Raw genomic sequence first — 21,067 nt, 5'->3', positions numbered from 1 at the left:
CTAATAATAAAATTTGCATTTCTGGGTGAGTTATGCCTTAAAATTATCACTTAAATGATCTATCCAGCATACAAACTAGCAAAAGTCAAAAGTTATTTATCTATACACTGAGCATGCTTGGTCGTTATTATTCTCGTAGTTACTGAGGTGATTTATTCAAGCAGAAAAATGCAAGCAGGTCTCCTGGCATTTTTTCCCTTCTTTTTTGCCATTATGTTACCCAGATGCCTTTATAAGGAATCAGGAATCCACAAAAAAAAAAGCATTTTAGAATGTAAAGCTCAACACGATGAAGCTTCCCAATTAGATAAATCATCATTACATCATGACAGAACATCTTCGGTAAAGTGTCTGCTTTTATACTCTGTATATACTTGAAAAGATCATGCTATATCAGCAATTTGAGCAAAACAACAAATTCTATGAAGAAAACAAGCTAAATAATTAAGTGCTCCAAACTGAATGTTGACTCTTAGCTAGTTTCTTGCTTCTCTTAGCTATGTTCAGATAGTAATACATCCATTTGTGGCTTAGATACTCTGGACACAGTTGTCATCCTTAATTATTTCATTAGGTAATGTCCACCACTTACCACAGTTAGTGGTGGAGTAAGTTCTATTTGTTTTGAAAAGACTGACTAATAAACTTGTTGAGATCAAGCCCCCTTTTTGGATTGTGGATTGTAATGAATTGTACATTACCCATCAGAGGATTCGAGGGAGTTGTGCACTTTGAGAACACTTAGATTGTTGGCCTTCAGAGAACCTCCCCAAAACTCAGGGCCCCAAGCAATTGCCTACACTGCCTGTCTTGTGGCTATGAAATGATTATATGTAACATCTGCCCAACTACAGAGGGTGCTACCTCCAGTGAGTATCGTGCCTTGATGTCCGAGTTGAAGATTCTTATCCATATTGGCCATCATCTCAATGTGGTCAATTTGCTAGGTGCCTGCACCAAACCAGGTGGTGAGTCCGCTTTATTAAAACTAAACACGTGATATTCTTAATGAAAAACACCTTCAAAACTCACATTTATGAACTGCACACATCTGCCTGTGTCTGTACACTCTCTTTAATAACAGTACTTCTAGTACACACATCACTTTGTACAAAAACATGCAAGTATGTTTATTTTTTGAAGGAGCCATGGTTACAGTGTAAATTCTCTAACACTGTACATATCTCTAAACCACAAAACAGCCACCATTACAGCTTTTACCATTAAAGAGTAAAAGCTCTTTATCTTCTCCCTCTCTCTCAGGTCCATTGATGGTAATAGTGGAATACTGTAAGCATGGTAACCTCTCCAGTTATCTGAAGAGTAAGCGTGGAGAATATAGCCCCTTCAAGGTAAATTAACACTGTGTTAGGGTTTTGCTGGGATTCGAACCTGGTTCGTTGGTGTGATAATCCAGCAAACCCCCACTAGGCCACCAGGGGGATGACTCAAATGCAGAGGCGTGAGGCGGAAGTAGAAAAAGAATCAAAAGGTTTATTTAAACTATATACACTATATACAGGGCAAAACAAAAGACAAAAAAAACCCAAAGAGTATAATCCAAAAGAAAAGCAAAGTGCAAAAATTCAAAAGCTAAGAAGATCAAAAAACACAGTACAAAGGAAACTGGAGATAAACATAACAGCACAAAGACTCCGTGACAAGAGGACTGAACTCAGGGGTATAAATACACAAACTAATTAAGGACACAGGTGAAGATAATTAGGCAATTAACACAAACACAAGACACAGGAACAGTGGCGGCCTCTAGAGGCCAAAATAAACACGACATGAAAAGGAAATAACAGCGGCCTCTAGAGGCCAAAACAGTCCTAGTCCTAACAGGACCCCCCCCCTCTAGGAGCGTCTCCTGACGTTCCCAGGGCGATCCGGATGGGCCGAATGGAAGTCCCGACATAGTTCTTTATCAAGGACATCCCGAGCAGGAACCCAGCAGCGCTCCTCAGGACCATAGCCCTCCCAGTCCACCAGATATTGCAACCCGCCGCGGACCCGGCGGGAGTCAAGCAGGCGATTCACAGTGAACACAGTCTGCCCCTGGAAGATGCGGGGGGGTGGGGGGTTCCTAGGGGCAGGGGCATACGTAGACGTCAGTACGGGCCGTAACAGGGAAACATGGAAAGTGGGGTTGATCCTCAGAGTCCGGGGCAACTGGAGCCGGTAGGAGACAGGGTTCACCCTGCGCACCACCTTGAAGGGGCCAATGTAGCGAGGAGCAAGCTTGCGGTTCTCCACCCGCAGTGGAAGGTCCTTAGTGGACAGCCAAACACGCTGCCCAGGGCGGAAAGCGTGTGCAGGTCTTCTATGGCGGTTGGCCTGAGTCTGGTTGGTTCTGGAGGTCTGTATGAGGGTCTTCCTGACCTTGCTCCAGGTCTTGCGACACCGTCTCACATATTGGTTGACCGAGGGCACCCCCGCGTCCTCCTCCTGGTCCGGGAACAGAGGTGGCTGGAACCCGAATTGGCACTGGAATGGCGACAGCTTGGTGGCCGATGACTGCAGGGTGTTGTGGGCGTACTCCGCCCATGGCAGCCAGGTGCTCCACGATGTCGGGTTATCCATAGCCAGGCCTCGCAGGGTGGTTTCCAGGTCCTGGTTGAGCCTCTCCGTCTGACCATTGGACTGTGGGTGAAACCCAGAGGAGAGGCTGGCAGTGGCTCCGATGACCTTGCAGAACCCGTGCCACACTCGGGAGGAGAACTGGGGCCCTCGGTCTGAGACGATGTCCTGTGGAAGACCAAAGACTCGGAAGACATGATTAAACAAAAGTTTCGCAGTTTCAAGAGCAGAGGGGAGTTTGCACAGTGGTATGAAGCGGCAGGCCTTGGAGAATCTGTCAACTAAGACCAAAATGACCGTGTTACCTTGTGACTCAGGGAGACCCGTGATAAAGTCGACTGCCACGTGGGACCAGGGACGCCGGGGAATGGTCAGAGGATGCAGGAGACCCTGGGGACGCTGTCGTGGGTTCTTGGTTCTGGTGCAAACCTCACAGGACAGGACAAATGACCTTACTTCCTTCTCCATGTTAGGCCACCAGAAGCGTCTTTTCAGGAAGTCCAGGGTCCTCCGAGCTCCCGGGTGGGCGGTGAGAGGGGAAGAGTGACCCCACTGGAGAACCTTGGCCCGGGCTTGATGTGGGACGTACAAGAGGCCTGGTGGCCCCGTCCCAGGACCGGGGTCCTGGCGTTGGGCTCGTCGGACAGCCTCCTCAATACCCCAGCGGACAGGGGCCACAATCCGGGACACAGGGATAATAGGCCCGACTTCATTCTCCCTGTTAGTGGCAGAGAACAGTCTGGACAGTGCATCAGGTTTGGTGTTCTTGGAGCCGGGGCGGTATGAGAGGGTGAAGTCAAACCGACTGAAAAACAGGGCCCACCTAGCCTGTCGAGGGTTCAGTCTCTTGGCTTGCTGGAGGTACTCCAGGTTCTTGTGGTCAGTCCAAACCAGGAATGGATGTTGTGCTCCCTCCAGCCAGTGCCTCCACTCCTCAAGGGCCAGTTTGACCGCTAGCAGTTCTCGATCCCCCACATCGTACCGGGACTCAGCAGGACTCAGGCGGTGGGAGAAGTAAGCGCAGGGGTGCAGCTTTCCTTCCGAACGTTGAGAGAGCACCGCGCCGACACCACTGTCCGAGGCGTCCACCTCCACGATGAATGGTTGGGAGGTGTCCGGGAGAACCAGAATGGGTGCCGTGCAGAAGCGGTCCTTGAGGTCTTTGAACGCCTTTTCTGCCTGAGGAGACCAGCCATAAGATCCACCTGTCCCTTTGGTGAGGTCTGACATGGGTGCTGCCACAGAACTGAAGTTCCTGATGAACTTGCGGTAGAAGTTAGCGAATCCTAAGAACCGCTGAACCTCCTTAACGGACTTGGGAGTAGGCCAATCCCGGACGGCCAGGGTCTTGGCAGGGTCCATTTGGAGTTGGCCTGTCCGTACAATAAATCCCAGAAAGGAGACCTCGGGAACATGAAATTCGCATTTCTGGGCCTTGGCGAACAGATTGTTCTGTAGCAGCCTCTGGAGAACCTGGCGGACATGGTGGCGGTGCTCCTGCATGGTCTTGGAAAAGATAAGGATGTCGTCGAGGTAGACAAAAACATATAGGTTAATCATGTCCCTTAAGACGTCGTTGATTAGGGCCTGAAAAACAGCTGGTGCGTTGGTGAGTCCGAAGGGCATCACCTGGTATTCGTAGTGCCCAGACGGGGTGTTAAAGGCAGTCTTCCACTCGTCTCCCTGTCGGATACGGATGAGGTGGTATGCGTTCCGTAGGTCCAACTTGGTGAAGACGGTGGCGCCTTGGAGCAGGTCGAAAGCTGTGGACATCAGCGGAAGGGGATATCGGTTGCGCACAGTGATCTTATTCAGGCCCCTGTAATCAATACATGGTCGGAGCCCCCCATCCTTCTTGCCGACAAAGAAGAAACCGGCTCCAGCAGGTGAAGTGGAGGGTCGAATAAACCCAGAGACCAGGGCATCTTTGAGGTATTCCTCCATGGCCTTGCGTTCTGGCTGAGAGAGTGAAAACAGTCTGCCACGAGGAGGGGTAGTCCCAGGGAGCAAGTCGATGGCACAGTCGTAGGCCCGGTGCGGAGGAAGAACGGCGGCCCTGCTCTTGCTGAATACCTCCTTGAGATCCCAGTACTCTGTGGGAACTTGAGATAACTCGGTGAGATCAGGGGGCTCAGCAGGAGACACAGGAGAGCTAGAGAGCAGACAAGAGGCATGGCATGCAGGGCCCCATTCCACAACCTGGCTTGTTACCCAGTCTATGCGAGGGTTGTGGCGAGTAAGCCAAGGAAGGCCTAGAATAACTGGGAACTCAGGTGAAGGAATCAGGTGCAGGGATATTTCTTCCTTGTGACCTTGAGACTGGAGGAAGACTGGAGAAGTAACTTGAGTGACTCTTCCATCACCTAACGCTTGGCCATCGAGGGCAGACACAGACAGAGGGACTTCAAGAGGTGCAGTAGGTATATTGATGCTTTGGGCGAAGTGAATATCCATAAAGTTCCCAGCCGCCCCTGAGTCTATCAAAGCTTGACAAGAGTGGACAGACTCACCCCAGGAGATGGAGACCGGGATGTAGATTCCTTGGCCAGGGAGTCCGGGAGAGAGGGTAGGCCCCGTCACAACCCTCCCTCGGCTGGACGGGGCGGTCCTTTTCCCAAGAGTTCGGGACATGATGCTCGGAAGTGACCAGGCTTGCCACAGTAGATGCAGCACTTGTCCCTCCTTCTACGCTCCCTCTCAGATGCGGAGAGGCGAGTACGACCCACTTGCATGGGTTCTGGACAGTCACTGAAGGAGGTAGACGGTCTCCAGGTAGAGGTAGGGAGGCTGGGGGGGCTCAAGGCTTGGTGGCGTTCTCTCATCCTGTTGTCCAGACGAATAGCATGTGAGATGAGGGTTTCGAGGTCACTTGGGCATCCAATAGAGGCCAGACCGTCCTTGATGGGGTCAGACAGACCATGGTGAAAGGCTGACACCAGGGCAGTCTCGTTCCATCCACTTACTGCTGCGAGTGTTCGGAACGAGATGGCGTAATCTGCGACGCTTCCTCCTTGCCGGATGGACATGAGCTTTCGGGCTGCGTCGGTACTGATGTCTGCCTGATCGAAGACCCGAAGCATCTCTTCAGAAAACAGCTGGAAATCAAAGCACTCAGGTCCCTGTCTTTGCCAGATAGCAGTAGCCCAGGCTCGCGCCTTACCAGCTAATAAGGTGATCACAAAGGCAATCTTGCGGCGATCCGTAGTGTAGGTGGTAGGCTGAAGCTCAAAGGTGAGTTGACACTGGGTAAGGAACTCTCGGCACTCACTGTGCTTGCCGTCATACCTCTGTGGTGCAGGAAGGCTGGGTTCGCGAGGTGAAGAAGGCAGCATTGCAGGAGGCACTGGAGCAGGAGTGGGAGCTGGATCAGGAGCAGGAACTGGATCAGGAGCAGGAGATGCAGGCAGAGATGTCAGCTGTGCCAGGGTTTTCCCAATTTGCTGAAGCAGTTCCTCGTGGCGAGCGAGGGCCTCACGTTGGCTGGTGAGCGTACGTCCATGAGCGTCCATGGTCGCTCCGAAGTGTGTCAAAGCTGCCATAATTCCCTGAAGGTTGGCCGGGTAGACAGTTGAAGCAGCCTCTGCTGAGTCGGTCATGACGGAGTCTTTCTGTTAGGGTTTTGCTGGGATTCGAACCTGGTTCGTTGGTGTGATAATCCAGCAAACCCCCACTAGGCCACCAGGGGGATGACTCAAATGCAGAGGCGTGAGGCGGAAGTAGAAAAATAATCAAAAGGTTTATTTAAACTATATACACTATATACAGGGCAAAACAAAAGACAAAAAAAACCCAAAGAGTATAATCCAAAAGAAAAGCAAAGTGCAAAAATTCAAAAGCTAAGAAGATCAAAAAACACAGTACAAAGGAAACTGGAGATAAACATAGCACAAAGACTCCGTGACAAGAGGACTGAACTCAGGGGTATAAATACACAAACTAATTAAGGACACAGGTGAAGATAATTAGGCAATTAACACAAACACAAGACACAGGAACAGTGGCGGCCTCTAGAGGCCAAAATAAACACGACATGAAAAGGAAATAACAGCGGCCTCTAGAGGCCAAAACAGTCCTAGTCCTAACACACTGGCCCTTCAAAACATGGGGAAAGAGGTCTTTAATGTGGTTCCACTGAGCTACTACTTATGTCATTTGGCAGGCCTTCAAAGTAACAAGCATAATAATAAAAACATCATGATTATTTGGTTACTCTGGTTCACATGCACTTTTCCTATGTGTTGTTTCAGAAGCATAGGCCTCGGCTGATGCAGGACAGAGCTGGTGGATTGGAGGAGGACCTGAAAGAAGGGGATGTGGGTATGAGCACGACTGCCCGATTGGACATCTGCACTGGCACTGCCATCTGCTCTGGACTGAGAAGTGAGTGGAGCGCCAATCCTCAACATGATAAGCAAGGTACTGCCAATCTTCCACAATGCCATTACCCACTACGGCTAGACAAATTAATCTACAACCCCGATTCCAAAAAAGTTGGGACAAAGTACAAATTGTAAATAAAAACGGAATGCAATAATTTACAAATCTCAAAAACTGATATTGTATTCACAATAGAACATAGACAACATATCAAATGTCGAAAGTGAGACATTTTGAAATTTCATGCCAAATATTGACTCATTTGAAATTTCATGACAGCAACACATCTCAAAAAAGTTGGGACGGGGCAATAAGAGGCTGGAAAAGTTAAAGGTACAAAAAAGGAACAGCTGGAGGACCAAATTGCAACTCATTAGGTCAATTGGCAATAGGTCATTAACATGACTGGGTATAAAAAGAGCATCTTGGAGTGGCAGTGGCTCTCAGAAGTAAAGATGGGAAGAGGCTCACCAGTCCGCCTAATTCTGCACCGACAAATAGTGGAGCAATATCAGAAAGGAGTTCGACAGTGTACAATTGCAAAGAGTTTGAACATATCATCATCTACAGTGCATAATATCATCAAAAGATTCAGAGAATCTGGAAGAATCTCTGTGCATAAGGGTCAAGGCCGGAAAACCATACTGGGTGCCCGTGATCTTCGGGCCCTTAGACGGCACTGCATCACATACAGGCATGCTTCTGTATTGGAAATCACAAAATGGGCTCAGGAATATTTCCAGAGAACATTATCTGTGAACACAATTCACCGTGCCATCTGCCGTTGCCAGCTAAAACTCTTTAGCTCAAAGAAGAAGCCGTATCTAAACATGATCCAGAAGCGCAGACGTCTTCTCTGGGCCAAGGCTCATTCAAAATGGACTGTGGCAAAGTGGAAAACTGTTCTGTGGTCAGACGAATCAAAATTTGAAGTTCTTTATGGAAATCAGGGACGCCGTGCCATTCGGACTAAAGAGGAGAAGGACGACCCAAGTTGTTATCAGCGCTCAGTTCAGAAGCCTGCATCTCTGATGGTATGGGGTTGCATTAGTGCGTGTGGCATGGGCAGCTTACACATCTGGAAAGACACCATCAATGCTGAAAGGTATATCCAGGTTCTAGAGCAACATATGCTCCCATCCAGACGACGTCTCTTTCAGGGAAGACCTTGCATTTTCCAACATGACAATGCCAAACCACATACTGCATCAATTACAGCATCATGGCTGCGTAGAAAAGGGTCCGGGTACTAAACTGGCCAGCCTGCAGTCCAGATCTTTCACCCATAGAAAACATTTGGCGCATCATAAAACGGAAGATACGACAAAAAAGACCTAAGACAGTTGAGCAACTAGAATCCTACATTAGACAAGAATGGGTTAAAATTCCTATCCCTAAACTTGAGCAACTTGTCTCCTCAGTCCCCAGACGTTTACAGACTGTTGTAAAGAGAAAAGGGGATGTCTCACAGTGGTAAACATGGCCTTGTCCCAACTTTTTTGAGATGTGTTGTTGTCATGAAATTTAAAATCATCTAATTTTTCTCTTTAAATGATACATTTTCTCAGTTTAAACATTTGATATGTCATCTATGTTCTATTCTGAATAAAATATGGAATTTTGAAACTTCCACATCATTGCATTCCATTTTTATTTACAATTTGTACTTTGTCCCAACTTTTTTGGAATCGGGGTTGTACCTGACTGAAGAGCTTAAAGAGATACTGCACATGTACATGTGTTTTCTTAGCTGTAAAGTAAATGAAATGGCTGTACAGTGATGAAACACATCAATCCTGGTGTTGATATTGACAACATTACCTTAATTTTTTTTTTTAAATCAGCATTTTTGGGGATGAAAATGGCTCAAAGTGGTTAATAATCATGAACCTTGCAAGGCTGAGGCTGACGTAGAGTCAACTCTTTGGTACTTTTCTACATCATGAAATTTTTTTATAAAATAAAGAATGTAAATGCTCTTTAATCAGAGGTAGGAGGTCCACCTCCCCCAGCCCCCACCCTTGTGGGGGGTGGGAGTCTATGGAACCACGCTCATTTTCAAATATGCCTCACAAATACATGCCCCAACTCCCCAACCCTGCCCCCTCCTCAACCCCTCCCTGCTCACCTCCTTAACCCATCCCAGCCCCTTGCCCACTTTTTTAGCAGTTTTGAAAATTATGGAGTGGGTGGAGTTACACTTTAAAAATAAGCAAAAAAATCATGGCTTATGTCGCCCCTAGCATTATAGAAATGTCCATTTTCCTAAGCTAGTACTTCCATAGTTTATCTTCATAAATAGACACTAGGATTGACAGAATGTCAGTATGAATATTTATGGATTTGAAAGCAAACAAGACCAATAGTCAAACTCTCAAGCTCCCAGGACTTCTAGTCTTACAATACACTTACACTCTTGTAACGACATACATTTCCTGTATTTTCACAGTAGATACTCATCTCATCTCATTATTTGTAGCCGCTTTATCCTTCTACAGGGTCGCAGGCAAGCTGGAGCCTATCCCAGCTGATTACGGGCGAAAGGCGGGGTACACCCTGGACAAGTCGCCAGGTCATCACAGGGCTGACACATAGACACAGACAACCATTCACACTCACACCTACGGTCAATTTAGAGTCACCAGTTAACCTAACCTGCATGTCTTTGGACTGTGGGGGAAACCGGAGCACCCGGAGGAAACCCGTGCGGACACGGGGAGAACTTGCAAACTCCACACAGAAAGGCCCTCGCCGGCCACGGGGCTCGAACCCGTACCTTCTTGCTGTGAGGCGACAGCGCTAACCACTACACCACTGTGCCACCCACAGTAGATACTAATAAAGTATATTTTCGTAGTAGATACCAATAAATTACTGTATGTACTATTTTTTTTTTTTTTTTTGCCCATGCGAATGACATAGACATACACTCTATGGCCAAAAATATGTGGACACTTGAACTTCATACCTTCCCCAAGGCATATATGGACCTTCCCCAAACTTTTGCTACAAAGGTAGAGGCAAACAATTGTCTTTGCATACTGTATACAAATATATAATGTATCCAGTGTACAATGTCTTTGTATACTGTAGCATTATGAGTTCTCTTTGCTGGAACTGAGGAGCATGACAATGCCCTGTGCACAAAGCGAGATCCAGGACCTGGTTTGCCAAGGTTGGTGTAGAAGAACTCAAGTGGCCTGGCATCAGCTGCACTGAACACCTTTCCAATGAACTGGAACACAAACTGTGCCCCAGGCCTCCTCACCCAACATCAGTGATGATCCAAAATCTAGTGGATATCCCTGATAACCTTTTTTTTTTTAAACATTTTTTGGGTGTTTCTTCAGTATTTCTTTGCCTTTATCAGCTTCATAGAGATTCTAAGAAAATGAGATGATTGACATTTACATTGTGTTCATTTAATAACATAATACTTCAGCAATATGGTTTTTGGTTCTAGCTGCTTGACTATAATGCAGTTACTGATGTTATGAATCTTTGTGTGACAGAAAGTTCAGACTGGGATCAGTTGACTATGGAGGATCTCATTAGCTACAGCTTTCAAGTGGCCAAGGGAATGGAGTTCCTTTCCTCTCGAAAGGTAACTCTCAAACCATTATTATATTTGTGTGTGTGTGTGTGTACCGTGTGTGTGTGTGTGTGTGTGTGTGTGTGTGTGTGTGTGTGTGTGTGTGTGTGTCTGTCTGTCAGTTCACAACAATGTACAACATTTCTGTGCCTCTGTCAGTGCATTCACCGGGATTTGGCAGCTAGGAACATTCTTCTTTCTGAGAATAACATTGTGAAGATCTGTGACTTCGGCCTGGCCAGAGACGTGTATAAAGACCCAGACTATGTCCGCAAAGGAGATGTGAGCACATGTATACATTTTCTCATGAACTATGACTGCACATTATGTATATATAGATGTTTTCTATGGAACTATTCAAGAGAACTTCATAGTAATGTCAAACCCAATCTCCGTATTAGGCACGTCTCCCTCTGAAGTGGATGGCTCCAGAAACAATCTTCGACCGAGTGTATACAACACAGAGTGATGTTTGGTCTTTTGGAGTACTACTCTGGGAGATCTTCTCCTTGGGTGAGGGCATTTGCTGCCTTGCTATAATTCAGTAAACAATCACTTTTTTGTAGGTAAATGTATTAGTTAAAATGTCCACCCCCTCCCATGTCCCTGCAAAATTGCAAAACAATGTATGTGCAGTTTATATTTTATGATCTAATAAATGTGATTAGGCGGCACAATAATGTAGTGGTTAGTACTATTGCCTCACAGCAAGAAGGTTCTGGATTTGAGCCCAGTGGCTCACGGGGGCCTATCTGTGTGGAGTTTGCATGTTCTCCCTGTGTCTGTGTGGGTTTCCTCCGGGTCCTCTGGTTTCCCCAACAGTCCAAAGACATGCAGGTTAGGCTAATTGGTGGCTCTAAATTGACCATAGGTGTGAATGGATATGGTTGGTTGTCTCCATGTGTCAGTCCTGTGATGATCTGGTGACTTGTCCAGGGTGTACCTTGCCTCTCGCCTATAGTCAGCTGGGATAGGCTCCAGCTTACCTGCAACCCTGCACAGGATAAGCGGTTATGGATAATGCATGGATGGATAAATTTGATTATTGTTGTACGCTTGAGTCTTTATAATTATAGCATATTATAAGCATAATAATTACTATACACACTATATATTACAGAGTAATATAATAATCCTTAACTGTACCTGTTGTGAACTGCAGGTGCATCTCCATATCCAGGAGTGAATATTGACGAGTCATTCTGCAGAAGGCTAAAAGATGGTACCAGGATGAGACCACCTGACTATGCCACCCCTGAGATGTAACTATTCTTCTTTTGCAGCCAGAGTGTTGATTTAAATGCAATATATATTAGGTGTACATCAAATATATGTTTAATATACTTAAAAAGGAATTCCATTAAAAAATTTTACCTTTTATATATCCAGTGTTCTCTATATAAAATTTGTGTAGGCTGGTATCAGTATTTTGGCATTTCCTGGCATTTTCATAGTAGATCCTGTCTTTATACTTGCTGATTATAAAAGGGCACAAATAGCATAACCATTGCATGATGGCAAACACATGCCAAATGCACACTGTCATAATTTGTTTGTTTGTTTGTTTGTTTGTTTGTTTCTTGGAGAACACACTGCTACATACAGTAGCTGGTTTTTTTTCTTCAATTTTTCAAATATTTAACATACACAGAACAAAATGGAAGAGTGTGTGTGTGTGTGGGGGGGGGGGGTTAGGCCGCCTCATGTTTATGGGCTTTAAAATTGAAAGTAATTGATGTGCAGCTCCAAAGGTGGGCATTAATTTGCAAATTAAGCATTAGATCAGGCACCTAAAGAATTTAAAAAGGTCCCCACACACTTAGAAACTGTTTTTGTGATTTAAACTTGTTAGCATGTAGCCGTTCTATTTTGTATGATGAAAATCATCTTGGTTAACAGTCTCTTAAAGCAAGGAATGTCCAGGGTCTTCTAATTTAAGATGATCCTTTTGGCTGCAATCACACTAAATAAACAACAAGATAAAGAATTTTGGTTCATTCAAGGGATTCTGAAATATTCAGAAACATCGTAGCTCTTCTTTAAAACTAGAGACCATGGACTTCACAGCAAGTAAGAAGTTATGTTTTTGAAATGTCTCATCTCATCTCATCTCATCTCATCTCATTATCTGTAGCCACTTTATCCTTCTACAGGGTCGCAGGCAAGCTGGAGCCTATCCCAGCTGACTACGGGCAAAAGGCGGGGTACACCCTGGACAAGTCGCCAGGTCATCACAGGGCTGACACATAGACACAGACAACCATTCACACTCACATTCACACCTACGGTCAATTTCGAGTCACCAGTTAACCTAACCTGCATGTCTTTGGACTGTGGGGGAAACTGGAGCACCCGGAGGAAACCCACGCGGACACGGGGAGAACATGCAAACTCCACACAGAAAGGCCCTCGCCGGCCATGGGGCTCGAACCCGGACCTTCTTGCTGTGAGGCGACAGCACTAACCACTACACCACCGTGCCGCCCGTTTTTGAAATGTTTCATATTAAATTTTAATTGTATTAGAAGGTTTGTCATTTGACATTTTAAATAATAGTGGCTGGCTTTGAGTGGTATATCAGATATATTCCATTCAGCTAGCATGATACTGAACGAGTCGAAGACGAGTTCAACATCATGCTAGCTGAACGGAATTTATCTGATATACCACTCAAAGCCAGCCAATATTATTATTACTATACATGCACATTTGATGGAACAATTATAGATTTTACAAAAAGTTAAGAATGGGGGGTAACTTACCAATATTGAATGCTGATTCTGATCGAACGTAATTCAGTGCTTTGTCAATCCAATGTACAAAGTCAAAGTTCTAACAATAAAAATGATACAAGTCCAAAAAGCCTGAACAACAACCCAACTTCTATACAAGTTATATCCAGGTTGACAGTTCAAGTTCACAGTTACGTTTGGTAGTAATTAATTGTTACTTTGCAGTTGTTCCAAACAAAAGGGCTTTGCTGAGTGAAGTCCACGAGTGAAGTCCTCTTGTCGAAGTCTGTCACTTTTCCTCACCTCCAAGTAGAACTTTATATTTCCACTATTGTTCTCTTTTCCAGTTTTTCATTGTCCATTGGTATGTTTTTCTCTTGTAAATATGCATGAAGAATATCCAGTGAAGTTTTTGTATCCTTTTGGGTGTTCAGCACATCTGTCTCTTTAAATTTTTGGCTTTGAATGAAGCAAACCTCTCAGCCATTTTTGGGTCCAAACTGTCACAGTCACCCGTGAGTGCTTAAGTTTTACGTCTCCGACATGTCTCTTTTCCATATATTTAATGTGGAAGATTAAATGCTTGAAGAATACCCAGGAAAGTTTTGGTAGCCTTTCAGGTGTTCAGCGTGTCTTTCTCTTTCAAAATATATCTTCTGCTTTTAATCTTCCACTTTAAATTTTCCTCTTTTAATGAGGTGAACCTCATGGCCATGTTCGTTTACAAATTGTCAGTCACTCACTAGCGCGGAAGTTTTACATCTCCGACATGTCTCTTTTCCAGTTTTTCGATGTCTGTTATGTTTTTTCTCTTGTAAACCTGTGAAGAATATATAATGAAGTTTTGGTAGCCTTTCAGGTGTTCAGCATGTCTTTCGTTTCAGTTTTCAGTTTGTTTATTTATTTAGTGCTTAAACCGAGCACGGAATTAGCCCCATCTTCTCTCTCTCCCGGTGAACAAAAATGATTGTGTGCATGCGCAGCAGAAAAGTTGTCATTGGATCTTCACATGAGCCCCATTGTGTGATGTTGTGTTGTCTTGACAACGTGCAATATTATAATAATATTGCACGCTCATTCTCCATTGGGGAGAGTGGCGCAATACATGGAGGATAAGCGACATGATAATATTGCATGGCATCAATAAACCTGCTAGAAGGGAATAGAATACATGTTCTTATTCTATGGAAAAAGTGGCCTGTATGTATAATAATCTTTTATATATTAAACGCCAGTGTCCAGTATAAACTTTCCACTGTTTATAAACTGTCTTTCTATCACTCAGTATGTTTACATGCACAATAACATCCTATTATTATTCAAAATATGACAATATCCGGAATTTCTTATGGGTCATGTAAACAGTATATTCTGTTTGGATATTCCGAATTTGGCCTTATTCCAAATTTAACATTTTCCAGTTAAGACATGTGGGATATGCTGATAATATTCAGGATTTAGGAGCATTCATTGGACATGAATACAGTGCATGCAGCATATGCATCTCAACTGGGGTTTTTAAGGTAGTTTGAGACACATGACCTCTTGCTCACAAATCAATTAGGCAATCGGAGTATATACGGTTGCATGTAAATGGGAATATTATTGAAAATATTCATTTTCATTAGCCATGTAAACAGCTTCGTGGGAATATTGTCTTTTTCCAAGTAAGGGCAAAACCTGGAATATTTTGTGCATGTAAATGTAGTGATTGATGTTGCTTGGATTGCAACATTCAATATTTGCTCGTTCTTCCCAGAGATTTATTGACTTGGTTACCCTTCCCAACATTTATGCTCTCTGTATTCAAGTTGGACTATATTTGACTCAATGTCCCTGAATTGTGTATTAGAAACAATATGGTTCACTAGAGTTCATAAAACCCCACCTCTTGCCTGAGACTGGCTGGGATTGGCTCCAGTTTCCCCTGATGGATAAGTGATATACAGTAGATAATGGATGGATGGATGGATGGAGTTCATACAGAATATTGAGTTCTAGCAATTTCTGAAACATTTCAGGTACCCAGGAGTAAATGTGTCACATAGCTGAGATCCTGGGAATCATCCTTTTAGGATAGGTTGTTGTGTTGATCACCCCCATCATAGCAGAGAGAAACTTCACAGAGTGCTTGTATATGACTCAAATGATCAAGGACAAGCATATCTACAGGGTGGGTTGATGAGTGCAACAGGTAAACATGTTGATATACAGTATGTTGAGAGATGCTGGTCCTGAATTGATTGAGCCACTTGCTCTCTGTGAAGTTCATATCTGCTGTAACACTGATATAAATGAAATCTCATTTTTATAGCAGAGCTCCTGCGCGGGCCAAAGGATCGCGCGAGCGGAGCTCCATAGGCATAGAGTGTGGATACATAAAGAAACCCATCGAGTTGTTTTCTGATGGTTTCGGTCCTGTGCGTGCCTGCCACCATACCAGTGTTAGTAATTACCAGTCATACGCACCGCCTAGTGGCCAGTGTTGGTAATTACCAGTCATACGCACCGCCTAGTGGCCAGTGTTGGTAATTACCAGTCATACGCACCGCCTAGTGGCCAGTGTTGGTAATTACCAGTCATATGCACCGCCTAGTGGCCAGTGTTGGTAATTACCAGTCATACGCACCGCCTAGTGGCCAGTGTTGGTAATTACCAGTCATACGCACCGCCTAGTGGCCAGTGTTGGTAATTACCAGTCATATGCACCGCCTAGTGGCCAGTGTTGGTAATTACCAGTCATACGCACCGCCTAGTGGCCAGTGTTGGTAATTACCAGTCATACGCACCGCCTAGTGGCCAGTGTTAGTAATTACCAGTCATACGCACCGCCTCACGGTGGTGTAGTGGTTAGCGCTGTCGCCTCACAGCAAGAAGGTCCGGGTTCGAGCCCCGTGGCCGGCGAGGGCCCTTCTGTGCGGAGTTTGCATGTTCTCCCCGTGTCTGCGTGGGTTTCCTCCGGATGCTCCGGTTTCCCCCACAGTCCAAAGACATGCAGGTTAGGTTAACTGGTGACTCTAAATTGACCGTAGGTGTGAATGTGAGTGTGAATGGTTGTCTGTGTCTATGTGTCAGCCCTGTGATGACCTGGCGACTTGTCCAGGGTGTACCCCGCCTTTCGCCCGTAGTCAGCTGGGATAGGCTCCAGCTTGCCTGCGACCCTGTAGAACAGGATAAAGCGGCTAGAGATAATGAGATGAGATGAGATGAGATGAGACGCACCACCTAGTGGCCAGTGTTGGTAATTACCAGTCATACGCACCGCCTAGTGGCCAGTGTTGGTAATTACCAGTCATACGCACCGCCTAGTGGCCAGTGTTGGTAATTACCAGTCATATGCACCGCCTAGTGGCCAGTGTTGGTAATTACCAGTCATACGCACCGCCTAGTGGCCAGTGTTGGTAATTACCAGTCATACGCACCGCCTAGTGGCCAGTGTTAGTAATTACCAGTCATACACACCGCCTCACGGTGGTGTAGTGGTTAGCGCTGTCGCCTCACAGCAAGAAGGTCCGGGTTCGAGCCCCGTGGCCGGCGACGGCCCTTCTGTGCGGAGTTTGCATGTTCTCCCCGTGTCTGCGTGGGTTTCCTCCGGATGCTCCGGTTTCCCCCACAGTCCAAAGACATGCAGGTTAGGTTAACTGGTGACTCTAAATTGACCGTAGGTGTGAATGTGAGTGTGAATGGTTGTCTGTGTCTCTGTGTCAGCCCTGTGATGACCTGGCGACTTGTCCAGGGTGTACCCCGCCTTTCGCCCGTAGTCAGCTGGGATAGGCTCCAGCTTGCCTGCGACCCTGTAGAACAGGATAAAGCGGCTAGAGATAATGAGATGAGATGAGACGCACCGCCTAGTGGCCAGTGTTGGTAATTACCAGTCATACGCACCGCCTAGTGGCCAGTGTTGGTAATTACCAGTCATATGCACTGCCTAGTGGCCAATGTTGGTAATTACCAGTCATACGCACCGCCTAGTGGCCAGTGTTGGTAATTACCAGTCATACGCACCGCCTAGTGGCCAGTGTTAGTAATTACCAGTCATACGCACCGCCTAGTGGCCAGTGTTGGTAATTACCAGTCATACACACCGCCTAGTGGCTAGTGTTAGCCGGTAAAGAAATATACTGTAAAACAAAAGAGGCTGGCTATGATATAAGAAAATTCTACAACCCAGAAACAGATGGGAGCTCCGCTTTTAGGCAGTGCCTAAATCTACGTATATATTAGACAAATAAGAAATGCTTCCACTTAGGATTGAGATTCAGCAGTAAATTCAACAATCTCAGTATATTTGTCACTTCGTAAGGCTCCACAATGTTTCAACTACTGTATTTGTGATGCTAATTTTTATTTATGAGGCAGAGTGTAATATTGTATTACCACTGTAATTTGTGTACAATTGTAATCCTATTATGATTTGATTACAATCTGTCATGTTTCAGCTATCAGACCATGTTGGACTGCTGGATGGATCATCCAAAGGACAGACCCACTTTCACAGAACTAGTGGAGCATCTGGGCAACTTGTTACAGGCCAGCGCTCAACAGGTGACATGGTTTTCAGTGTTTAATTTTACGTGTGTAGTCTCAGGGATTTTCTGTGATGTGATAATGACAGCATGTTTGAGTGGTTGGATCTCAATGAATATTTTTCATGATGTAGGATGGTAAAGACTATATTCCACTGACAGTGGGGGATGTGGCGGGGGGATCAGGAGTCCCCGAGCTCAGACTGACATCATATAACAAAGCACCAAGAGCCAAAAGCATGCAGAACCAGCTTAACTATGATAATGCTCCATCAGTGGGGTTAGTACACACATGCACACATATATAAAGGCTTATATACAGTACCAGCCAGAAGTTTGGACAACCCTACTCATTCATAGGATTTTCTGTATTCTGACTATTTTCTACATTATAGAACAATACTGAAGACATCAAAACTATAAAATAACATGGAATTATGTGGGAAAGAAAAAAGTGTGAAAAAACAAAATGTTTCATATTTTAAATTCTTCAAAGTATCCACCGTTTTCCTTGATGACACTTTGCACACTATTGGCATTATCTTAACCAGCTTCATGAGGTAGTCACCTGGAACGCTTTTCAGTTAACAGGTGTGCCTCGTCAAAAGTTAATTAATGCAGGGGGCGTCGTGGCTCAGGTGGATGGGGCACCGTGCTGTGAGTCCGGGTTCGATTCCGACCCGGGGTCATTTCCCGATCCCTCCCCGTCTCTCTCCCTCCCGCTCATTTCCTGTCTCTACACTGTCCTATCCAATAAAGGTGAAAAAAGCCCAAAGAAATATCTTTAAAAAAGTTAATTAATGCAATTTCTTGCCTTCTTAATGTGTTTGAGATCAAACAGTAAATAGTAAATAATACAAATACAGTAAATAGCCCTATTCCACAACTGTAGTAATCCATATTATGTCAAGAACCGCTCAACTAAGTAAAGAGAAATGACATCCATCATTACTTTAAGACATGAAGTGTCTCTTAATTAATAAAAATAAAGAAAAACCACTGAATTAGTAGGTGTGTCCAAACTTTTAACTGGTACTATACATGTACCTGAGCCTGTGTTACTATTGTGTCTTTCCTTTCAGATATTCTCAGCATAAATTTGAGGACGTTCCACTGGAACAGCATGCCATAATGGTAAAGTGTATGGATAAGTGAAGAATGAAAAGCAGTATGGACAGCTTTTTTTTTTTTAAAGACAGCTGCTATGATTTATTAATGATATCCTCTTCACCTGTAGAATGGCCAGATGGGCTACGATGTGGGATTATCACATGATGAGATGAAAGCGCTAAATCATCAAGCACAGAGGACGGCCATATTCAGGTGAGATTCCAGCCATTTCCCCTCAACTGTAAGTGTTGTGTTATGGACATGCACTAACTTTAATTCTTCCCTCAGCCCTCTACTACGATGTAAGAGTAAGGAATCTGTGGCTTCCGAATCATCCAATCAAACCAGTGGCTACCAGTCTGGCTACCACTCGGATGACACAGAAGCACCTGTGTATGCCAATGAAGAGATGATCCGGAAGAGGGATATTTTGAAGAAGCCGCCGTTCCCCAAAAGGGATGACAAGTTTAACACTGAGGTCCGCTATAGTACTCCCCCTGTTTAATAGGAACCACACACAAGCCCACAACTACTGTATATGACTATACAAAGTGTTGGTCTAATTGTAATTGTGTTTTTTTTTTTTTTTTTCCTTTTTCCTTTCGGCCTGGAATAGCAGATTCACCCTTCCACACCAAAAGCAATAAAAACCAGACAAGGTTCTGCTTATGATAGGTTGGTGCTTCGGCCAGATTCCAGTCCATGCTATTTAATTTGAACACAGCACTCCTCACATTCTGTTGATCAGTGGCATTATGGTTTTCTGTCTAGTGTTTATTTAATGATTTAGTCAGGTACATTTATTAAAGTCAGTACATCTCTGTAATTTAATCTCTGTAATCTCAGTAAAATCAGCAAAGCACATTAAAGTGCTGCATGCACATGCGTGTAACTGTATGTCAGGATTTCAAAATATAATAATTGAGTATAACAAACATGACATACAGTATAGCGGTTGATTGATGACTGTGCCTTAGCTGAAACCTGCAATTCACTTCTGTTTATCTTGACATTTAAACATGTGAAACACTCAGTGTTCTACAGTTGTAATTTATCATACAATTGGCCATGTCTCATTTACCCCCCCCCCCCCCCCCCCCCTTTTAAATAAATGTAATATATTTTGTGGGTGCAGATAAGCTGTATGTGTCTGCTTTGCTGTAAATGTGTTAATTTTCTTTTGTTTAAAGGTCACCTTTTTTTGAGAAAGCCATGAAAATGTAATAATTGTTTACACAGACTGCAAAGCAAGAATAGCTGCTCACTGAGACCACTCCCACTTCCTGTAAAAAGACACACACACACTTCACTGAATTTGAGACAATTGAGTGACTTAATCTTTGGAGTTTTTTTTCTGCATTTATATTTTGCATTGTTTTCTTCTGATGTTTGGCCAGCATCTTATCAAATCACGAGTCTTTTCCTTGCCTGTTGCTGTTATTCTCAACATTATGCTTTTCTTTTTTTTCATGGTTTGCTTCCTGAATGTACAGGTTATTAAATGAGGAACTTAACATAGGTCATGTAAGAACAACATATTTTATTAAACTTGTCCTGAACATAACTAGTTTTCTAAAATAAATTTTATCGAAAATATTTCTACTAATTGTAGTTGTCAGAGTTTGTGTACCATTGAATGTCACCCACGGTAACATCTACTTTGGGAAGTGTGTGTGTGTGTGTGTATGTTTGAGCCAGGTTGTGAGACCTCTCTCTTCCTGTATCTGTTTTGCAATGACCTTGAGGAGACAATGCACTCAAAGTTATTTTCGTGTGTGTGTGTGTGTGTGTGTGTGTGTGTGTATAAATCAATAAAAAAAACTATATAAATTATCTGTGTGCGTATGGTTTTGGGTGTGTGTGAGAAAATAAGACCAGCAGTTTGTACATCTCATTGTTTCATTGTTTTTGTGGATACATGTGCACTTTTGTGTAGGAAATAATATCCTTCCATCCTTGAACTTTTTTCTTAGAAGCACTTGGCTCAACACAGCTACCCAGAATAGCCAAGGACAGATATACAGGGGTTTCCAATTTAATATTACATTACATTACATTACTGTGGCAGCGGGGGCGTGGTCAAGCGCCGGTCTGTGACAGGAGGGCGGAGTCAGGGAAGGTAAGTGGCAGAATCACTACACCTGAGAGCA

General features: G+C 44.4%; 1 protein-coding gene across 2 annotated transcripts in view; it reads left to right on the top strand.

Annotated features, from left to right (window-relative positions):
• The window catches only part of kdr (kinase insert domain receptor (a type III receptor tyrosine kinase)), a 58,196-nt gene extending 37,446 nt beyond the window's left edge, over positions 1–20,750 (top strand). The window contains exons 19-31 of one of the 2 annotated variants that reach the window (XM_060917467.1): positions 855–968; positions 1,264–1,352; positions 6,828–6,996; positions 10,470–10,561; positions 10,709–10,831; positions 10,951–11,062; positions 11,712–11,811; positions 17,721–17,826; positions 17,942–18,087; positions 18,890–18,941; positions 19,045–19,130; positions 19,206–19,395; positions 19,537–20,750. In XM_060917467.1, the coding sequence (XP_060773450.1) occupies positions 855–968; positions 1,264–1,352; positions 6,828–6,996; positions 10,470–10,561; positions 10,709–10,831; positions 10,951–11,062; positions 11,712–11,811; positions 17,721–17,826; positions 17,942–18,087; positions 18,890–18,941; positions 19,045–19,130; positions 19,206–19,395; positions 19,537–19,635 (1,478 nt within the window). In that variant the 3' untranslated portion in view covers positions 19,636–20,750. Of the gene's footprint in view, positions 1–854; positions 969–1,263; positions 1,353–6,827; positions 6,997–10,469; positions 10,562–10,708; positions 10,832–10,950; positions 11,063–11,711; positions 11,812–17,720; positions 17,827–17,941; positions 18,088–18,889; positions 18,942–19,044; positions 19,131–19,205; positions 19,396–19,533 lie in introns of both variants that reach the window. The other variant, XM_060917466.1, reaches the window with a different exon arrangement.
• The last annotated feature ends 317 nt before the right edge of the window (positions 20,751–21,067 follow it).

Source organism: Neoarius graeffei, chromosome 3, assembly GCF_027579695.1.
Source record: "Neoarius graeffei isolate fNeoGra1 chromosome 3, fNeoGra1.pri, whole genome shotgun sequence".
In the NCBI taxonomy this organism is placed as follows: Eukaryota; Metazoa; Chordata; class Actinopteri; order Siluriformes; family Ariidae; genus Neoarius; species Neoarius graeffei.
The sequence above is the reverse complement of the archived record's forward strand: the minus strand, read 5'-3'. Positions and strand labels throughout refer to the sequence as shown.